The sequence below is a fragment of the Coenobita brevimanus genome, chromosome 48, assembly GCF_032717465.1.
Source record: "Coenobita brevimanus isolate Jiangsu-jjx chromosome 48, ASM3271746v2, whole genome shotgun sequence".
NCBI classification, from domain to species: domain Eukaryota; kingdom Metazoa; phylum Arthropoda; class Malacostraca; order Decapoda; family Coenobitidae; genus Coenobita; species Coenobita brevimanus.
Genome location: NC_137001.1, coordinates 5,929,804 through 5,938,742, shown reverse-complemented (window position 1 = coordinate 5,938,742; position 8,939 = coordinate 5,929,804). Strand labels below are relative to the sequence as shown.

Sequence of the window (8,939 nt, the reverse complement as noted above, 5' to 3'; positions counted from 1 at the left end):
GCGACCAGGTAAAGGCGCTCCTTCTCCTCGACAATGCACCTGCCCACCCGTGCGACAAGGACTTGGTGGCTGAGAATGGCCGCATTAGGTGCATGTTTCTGCCACCTAATACGACTGCTCTCATCCAACCAATGGACCAAGGAGCGATCGTGGCAACGAAGAGGCTGTACCGAAGGAAGTTCCCGGACGAGGTAATGGTTGTTCTCGAGGATGAGGACGAGCGCAGGGAGGGACGGGACACGCAAGGCCAGCGGACTTTGAAAAACCTTTGCAGTTACAACATCAAGTCTGCAATCTACAACTGGGCCAGTGCATGGAAGGAAATCCCTGTCAAGACTCTAGAAAATGGTTGGTCTCACCTGCTTCTTGGAACGGATGTGGAGTACGATTTCCTAGGTTTTAACGTGGATGACTTCCATGCACGTCTACGTACGCATGGCGACGATGTTGATGTGGACGACGTACGTGAGTGGTTGGATGACGACAAGGGCGATCCTGGGTATCAGACCCTGTCTGATATCGAGATCGCATCTTCAGTTGCAGGTGTCAGTACCCAGCTTGAAGATTCCAACGAGGATGACGACGATGATGCAGACTCCTCTCACCATGACACAACTCCAGCCATCCTCAAGCTGAGCACACTCCGGGAACACCTAGAGTTCGTTCTGGACTACCTGGAACACCTGGACTGCGACAGGGAGATGGGGCCCTTGGAACTTGTGGAGGAAGTGCATGCTTTCAGGCAGCGCATCATTAATCGTCAGAATCGTCGTTCCTTGCATCAATCAACGATTGACAGTTTTTTCAGGCCCGTGGCCCCCGCTGTGCCCAGCCCTGGCTCCGCTCCATTGCCTCCCGAAGACAGGCCCTCATGCTCCGAGCCACAGCCCAGCATATCAGCCACGGTGGAGTCACCACTCGACGTGAGTTTGCGTCTGTCTTCAGAGTCGTCTGCAGTGGGTACGCCATCACCACGACCCAGCGACGCACCCCTAGGTCACCTGCCAGCGATACTCTCGGACTCTGACAGTGAATAGACGCCAAGAACTTCTCCACTAGACCACACAGGAATTTACAGTGTTGTGCAGTGAAAAAAACAGTGCATTGTGTTAAGGATTTTCAGTTGTAAGTGAAAAGACAAACAATTTTTGGACTGAATTTAACGTAAATAAACTTGTGTGTTTTTGCTTTAGAAAATGGTTATAAGAGTGGAAAGACTTAAAGTGCAGAGTGCAACACTTATTAATTTACAATGGAGCATAAGTTAGACAAGAGTGCACACTGTGAAGAGAATGGACTTCTGAGTGCGAATGACAGTTCAGTGCAAGACTTCATGAACAGTGTACTGCAAGTGCTTCAGGAAATCCTTCTTACTGTCAGAGTCTGAGAGGAGGCGGTTATTCATCGAGATGGCCATGGACTTGCTGTAAGTAGGCAGAATGTTTCATACTGTACTCTACTGTATTTTTCATACAATACTTACCTCAAACACCTCATTTCACTCTTTTATGTCCCTTATTGGTGTGAATATGCTGTGTCTTAGGTGCTATGCATGTGCAGTAGGGAGGTGTTTTTCTGAGTTACCATAGGCTAGGTTAGGGTCCATAACTACCAGTCCAGGAGCCAGGGACTTTTAACGTACCCAGAATGTTGAATATTGTATGAACCTACCTCAATAACCTTGTTTTATGCTTCTTTTGCATTTATTTCAGTCTTTTATGTCCCTTATTGGTGTGATTTGGGTCTTAAATAGGTGCTATGCATGTCCAGAGGGAGTTGTATAGGTCTTTTTATGAGTTAGGGTCCATAAGTACAAGTCTAGAAGCTGGGGCCCAATATCCGGACAGGACCACTATCCAGATCTGCCTATAGCTCTATTACGTCGGATATTGGAGGGATTACTGTGTAAGGACGAGTTTATTCGGCTTCTGGAAAAATATACTGAACTGGAGGGGTTATATACAAGGTGTTATCCAATATTTTCTGGACTAATGCTATATAAATTTGATAACTCACCATAGCTCGTATTGGCCACCATCACCCTCAAAGTAGTTCCCTTGCGCATTGATACACTGATCCCAGCACTTCCTCCATTGCTGGAACGCTCCCTGGAAGTCCTTTTCGATGATTGTCAAGCACCGCCTGCTATTCCTTCTGGATGTCCTCAGTGGTATCAAAACAATGCTCTCTCAGCCTAATTTTCATTTTTGGGAACAGAAAAATGTCACAGAGGGCCTGGACAAGAAGGGTTCATCTTCTGAGGTGAGTTCAAGAATCTCATTGCAGACATCAACGCATTGCAGCATGTGGTCAGTTGTCAGGAGCCTGGGGACAAATTTGGCTGTGATTTGGCTCTTGCCAATTCTTCAGTGAGAATCCTCTGACATGTCACAAAACCAATTCCCACCTCCTCACCAATATCGTGAATGTTCCGATGTCAATCCTTATGAATGAGCTGCTAAAATTTTGCGACATTCTGAGGAGTTGTGCTGGTTGAGGACCTCCCTGTGTGGTTGTCATTGTCAACTGATGTTTGACCGGCTTTGAACCTACCTGCCACTGAATCACCTGTGTCCAACCGAAAGATTGCTCACCAAACACTTGCTGAATCATTGTCAGGGTCTCATTTGCATTTTTCTTAAGATTTGCAGAAAATTTGATGCAAATTAACACCATCACTAACTCAAGAGTTACCATTGATCACCAGCTAGGTCAATATGGAGGTCAGGCTACTCATGCAGACACCACAGAAATCACATATCTTTAAAAATCTCACCTGTGATAGTTATTGATATACCGTAGGTAAGCTCTTCATGATATTATTCTTTAGTAGGTATACTAATTTCCTAGATAATTTCCTAGATGCTTTAGTGTGATAAATGCAGCAAAACATTACTATAGAAGCTGTGAAAGCACACTGGGAGTGGCAGCATTCATTACTTATTTTACAAGTCTCTAGCTGCATCTTTGGTTTGAAAACCATATAATTTAGTTTTCTAAAAGAACAATGCTTCATCCCCAAAATGCTGAAGAAAATCTGCAAAGTTTTTCATATGAAAATTGTACAATGTTTAAAGCCGAAATTGTGCAGAGACGAGACTGCCGGCCGATATCCGACGATGCCGAGGGCTCCAAAGTACTGTACAAAAAGTCTAACCAACTGGGGTTTTGTGTACCCTGAACAGAGTATTCCTATTGACTTCAGGAAAAACTTCAGTCTAGGCACTGTCCATTTTTCTATGCAATGGTTTTCCATGATCTTTATACAGCAGGTCCAGCTGGGCAGTAGATACACGTGACTTTGCTATTGTTTATGATCGTAACATATGATCTTCAGCCGTGTCGTGCTACTGTTTCTTAACGAAGAATGGTTACATGTTTCTTGTAACACTGTTTTTGTTTTGATGAACAAATACATGAAATGAATGTAAAATAAAGCTTATGGATATTTAAAGGAAGGAAAGGATAATAACCGTCCCAATACAGAGATGGTAGACTCGGCCAACCAATTTTTTATTCTATTTGACTATATTACAGCCTCTCTTCCTTGTAGCAGTGAATAAAAATAATGTTGTTATAATTTCTGCCTTCTTTTCAGTGACAAAGAGGGCACATAAAATGAACGGGGTTTAGTTGACCGACTTTGATGTCGAAAATTATATAATCTGGTGAAGAGTGGCATTTTTTCCTTGGTTAGTGACATCGGGAATTCACACTTCCTTTTTCATATCTGTCCTAAAAATCACCTGACGACACATGCACAAGAGCAAGCAAATGAATGTCACAAATCCCCACGTCTGCCTAGCTCCTCACCGTGTGGCACACTTACTCATAATGCATGTTAGTACTGCCATCTAGAGGTGCATCATGCTACTACAATCCGTTTAGGTGTCGTGATATGGTTATAACCTCGTATGACTGAATCCAGTGCAGTTACCATTTTTAACGTCCTATAATTCTAAAGGGATTTGGTGGTGACAGAACATAGAATGTCAGTCCTATGATTCTAGAGGGTTTTGGCGGTGACAGGACGTAGACTAAGTCAGTGTAACAGCTCTAGGCTGGCATTGGAAGCATCCAGTCTACATTAGGAAACTAATATGAGAACAATCAGTAGCTACCTCTTGTTTAGTGGTGCAGAGGTGGCACTAGGGGGAGTAGACTAACTTGGCACCCATATTCACCACATAGGACTTGCCAGATGTGTGATAGTCAGTTGTTGTATTTTGTTTCTGATCAGCCCCAGACTGTCTGGCCAAGCAGACCCATCAGCTACAGGCAAGCAACATTACAGGGTTGTCCCATGTAATGACCTGATGTTCCTTTGTGGCTGACAGTGCCTGACCCAAGCAAGGTGCATGGAATAGTGTGGTTTGGTTCCTGGATGAATGCCACATTTGCATCTTTCCACCCAGCTAATAGGGGCACCATAGCAGGCTTCATTTCATCCTGTCATTTGGTTAGCCTATATTGTTATCAACCAGAGTTGTTATGGGTTACTGGGTTATAGGAAACTATTAGGCTTGTCAATGAGCATACAGTAGATCCACCTGATATGGAAAGAAGAGTAATTAAAACTAACAGAAAGGTAAGGGAGAGGTAAGATGAGAGAAAGGCAGACACAGAAATAAAATGAGAAGGAAGGGAAATGTTCAGTACTACCATACATCAAGTGAGTGGATGATGGTTCCCACCACCTACTACCTTCAGTCATTGTTTTAATTATGTAAAGTTGCTGTATGTATCTTTGTTTTAGGCATACTTTACATTTAAGCTTTACTGGTTTCTGTATTTCCTTAGGAAGTACACATTAATCTCTTGATGCCAGGCCAGTGACTTCTAAAAGTATTACATAATTGTGTTGATGTAACATTAATTACTTGTCCACTAGATAGTCTACTGTTCTGTATGTAATGAAGTGATCTGTGATTCAGGTGTGTGGTGAGAGAACAGCTGGACACGCACAAGGCAGTTTGTAATCAGTTCATCAGAGGAGCTGATGTGGACTCTGCAGACCCCAACTAAAAGGTAATGATTGTGCCTAGACTCAGATCTTCATGTTGATGTTTCTGGCTCTGCCTTTATAAAGTGTTTTACTTTAAATCATTGTTTTGCATGACCAATGTACAGTATTCCCAAGTTATACTGTGCATTGTGCAAATGGAATCTGCACAAAAAGAAGCTTAAGACTCCCCCTTTTATTTTATTTTGGTATTGGGGAAAAGTGAATCAGAAATTTTCCCAAAGATCCCACTCTTGGCTCTGTAAAAAGTGTATTTCCAGTACAGGAATGCTTCCAGTATACTATGGCTTACTGTCAAACTGTGCCACCATTGGTGTTATCCATGTCTCTGATGCATAGTAATGACGTGGCAGGAAATTCAGAATACATTCCAAAAGTAATATAGCAGTTACTTGATCATTACTTATGGAAGGAATGTCACATTTTAACAGTTAAAGATGTATTGATCATGAATGGCACAGTAAAGTGATATTAAATGTTAAATGTATTTTTTGCCTATAAGAGTTCATGTTGTATACAGAGATTTGCAAACCAGCCCATAATAAGACAGACACAGTATTTTTTTCTTTAGCTTTTTTTATATACATTTTCATATGTCTTTTATTGCTCAGCCAATTGAATAACCATAAAAATGAATCAGAACTTTTTTTTTCTTTCCCCACATAGCATAAATGAGCACCATGCAAAATTAGGGTTCACTGGACAGTGTTATTAAGTTGATGGAGATGCTGGTCTAAAGGTGACTGTTGTTCCAGGTTCACAGCTGGAGTCAGAGCAGTAAAGCAGTCGTAAACACTGTCGTCATCAGGGTGCTGCCTGAGTAATGGATGATAAGTATAAAACAGGACTGAGGGCACATCTTATGTTGTGTTAGCACATCCAGCAAGAGGTACCTCGGTCAACAACTTATGGTTATTATCTATGTAGTGTCCAGTGGAAGATTTGTTTTTTCTCACATAGGAACTGATATTGGATGATTTACCTGGTGTGGTATCCTTTGCAGTATCTGTTGCTGTAGAGACAGTAGGTAGCAGCTATTGAAATAAGGAAGACGGTGGTAATATCAGTCTGAATTGACAGCTTGACTCAGCAGTGATCTGTATATTTAAAGTTACGGTTCAGAAGCATTCACGTGTTAGCACTGTTTAATCCATTGGCCGTGGTAGGTGACTGTGGTCGCCCTACTAATTATTCTTCATGACATGTCAGGCGACTTCAATCCACAGCTGAAAAAAACAAATTTCCTTCCACACGTCTGTTGTTTTTGTATAAATACAGTAAGTTTTTATTTCGTTTATGTGCCAATAAACATTGTGTCTAGTGTACATATACAAGTGAAAAACCTTGCTTGAAGTAAATAATAACATCATTATAGCAAAATTAGAGAATAGCAAAAACTATTTTCGCATTTTTTTCTCAGAATATTACAATTTTCTTGTACATGAACAGTAAATTTTGATCTCTCTTATGTGCCAACAAACAGTGTACATGTTTGTAGTGTGGATATACAAGTGAAAAACCTTGCTTGACATAAATCTCGTCATTATTGCAAAATTACACAATAGCAAAAATTATTATTGCATTTTTTTTTCTTCAGAGAATCACGATTTTCTCATAGAGAAAGATGCATTTTTGACCATTATCACACACAAAAAATGGAAACTTCATGGTCATTTCCTGTTGGAAAAGTAACAACAAAGTTATAATTAGCACATTCATTTTTTAAGAATTTAGGCCGCGTAATGATAGCTTGCAGCCAAAAGGTTAAAGGAAGAATAGTCTGTGTTGAAACTTTATCCTTTTTATGTAATTACAATTATTATCCAGTAATAGTGATGAATTTTTGACAGTTATTGTTCATTGTAATGGAAGCAGCTGATGACTGAGCATTGGTACAGTGAAGGTAAGTCATCCTGTTGGTGGTAGACAGTAAGATTAACACCAGGGTAGAGTATCTGAAGTATAGTAGAAGTTGAGAGAGGTGGAAGGAATGATATAATGGAGGTGGTAAAGGAAGAATCAGATGTACAGTCAGAGTGTGAGGTGGGTGACAAAATAATGGAGGTGGTAAAGGAAGAACCAGATGTACAGTCAGAGTGTGAGGTGGGTGACAAAATATTGGAGGTGGTAAAGGAAGAACCAGATGTACAGTTAGAATGTGAGGTGGGTGACAAAATGTTCCTCAGTGACAATGAGACTGTCCTGGAAACAGTGTCCTCAGCTGAAGTTAAGCAGTTTAGATGTTTAGAGAGTGGTAAAGCATTTGCTTTTAAGAACAGTCTTATCCAGCATGCAGTTGTTCATTCAAGAGTGAAGAATTTCAAGTGTGATGAATGTGGTAAACAATTTGCACGGAAGGAAAAACTCACCAAACACCTATTAATTCATTCAGGAGTGAAGAATTTCAAGTGTGATGAATGTGGTAAACAATTTACAGATAAAAGTAATCGCAGAAAACACCTATTAATTCATTCAGGAGTGAAGAATTTCAAGTGTGATGAATGTGGTAAACGATTTACACGGAAGGTTCATCTCACTCGGCACCTATTAATTCATTCAGGAGTGAAGAATTTCAAGTGTGATGAATGTGGTAAACTATTTGCACGGAAGGGTGTTCTCACGCGGCACCTATTAATTCATTCAGGAGTGAAGAATTTCAAGTGTGATGAATGTGGTAGACGATTTGCACAGAAGTGTGATCTCACCAAACACCTATTAATTCATTCAGGAGTGAATAATTTCAGGTGTGATGAATGTGGTAAACGATTTACACGGAAGGTTCATCTCACTCAACACCTATTAATTCATTCAGGAGTGAAGAATTTCAAGTGTGATGAATGTGGTAAACGATTTACACGGAAGGTTCATCTCACTCAACACCTATTAATTCATTCAGGAGTGAAGAATTTCAAGTGTGATGAATGTGGTAAACGATTTGCACAGAAGGGTGAACTCACCAAACACTTATTAGTTCATTCAGGAGTGAAGAATTTCAAGTGTGGTGAGTGTGGTAAACAGTTTGGTCTGAAAAACAATCTCACCAAACACCTATTAAATCATTGTAAAGGGAAGAGTTTCTAGTGTGCTTAATGTGTTAAACAGTTGACTCAGTTGATGTCATCTTACACTGTTTAATTCATTAAGGAGTGAAGAAATTCAAGTGTGATGAATGGGGTGAACAGTATTATTATGATCTCTCCAGTGTCAGTTCAGGAGCGAAAGAATTTGAAATGTGATGACTGGAAAACTGTTTAGAAAAAATTCTTATTCACTTGGCACCTGACAGTTCATTCTAGTGTAAGAACAATTTTATAGTTATGATAAATGTGGCAAAGCTTGTAGAAGAAATCAGGCTTTAACCAGGCAAGGTGCCATTCACTAACAAGTGAGGGAGAAGACATGTTTTATCTCATAGGCTGGATTTTTTTTTTTTTTTTTTTTTTAATAACGACAGAGGAAGGAAAAACAAATAAATACAAAAAAATAATCCATACACCAGCTTACTGGTGTCCTCTGCTCATAAAATATCTGTAACAGTTAGACTTGAACAGCTGTAGGTTGAAGTTTGGAGGGAAACATCTCTGGGAAAGTGAGTTCCAAAGAGATACAGTTCGGGGAATGAAAGAATTCTGATAGGCAGAAGTTCTGCAATATGACTGAATGACATTCCAGTCATGAGCGCTACCAGATGCCCATGTAGCACGAGGGAAGACATGGAGAGGTGGCAACATGGATGCAACTTCGTCTGAGCATTTGCCATAAAAATCTCTGTAAAATAATGCAAGGGAGGCAACATTCCTTCGTACTTGTAGGGGAGGTAGTTTATTTGTAATGGCAGGGTTGTTAATAATTCTAACAGCTTTGTTCTGAATTTTGTGTAATTGTTTTAATGCAACCTCTCCACATCCATTCCACA

At 40.5% G+C, this 8,939-nt stretch overlaps 1 protein-coding gene across 1 annotated transcript in view; it reads left to right on the top strand.

Moving 5' to 3' along the window:
- LOC145399276 (uncharacterized) overlaps positions 1 to 8,104 on the top strand; it is a 72,767-nt gene extending 64,663 nt beyond the window's left edge. The window contains exon 4 of the mRNA XM_080271952.1: positions 7,340 to 8,104. Coding sequence (XP_080128078.1) covers positions 7,340 to 8,104 — 765 coding nt within the window. The remainder of the gene's footprint in view (positions 1 to 7,339) is intronic.
- Positions 8,105 to 8,939: the final 835 nt, after the last annotated feature.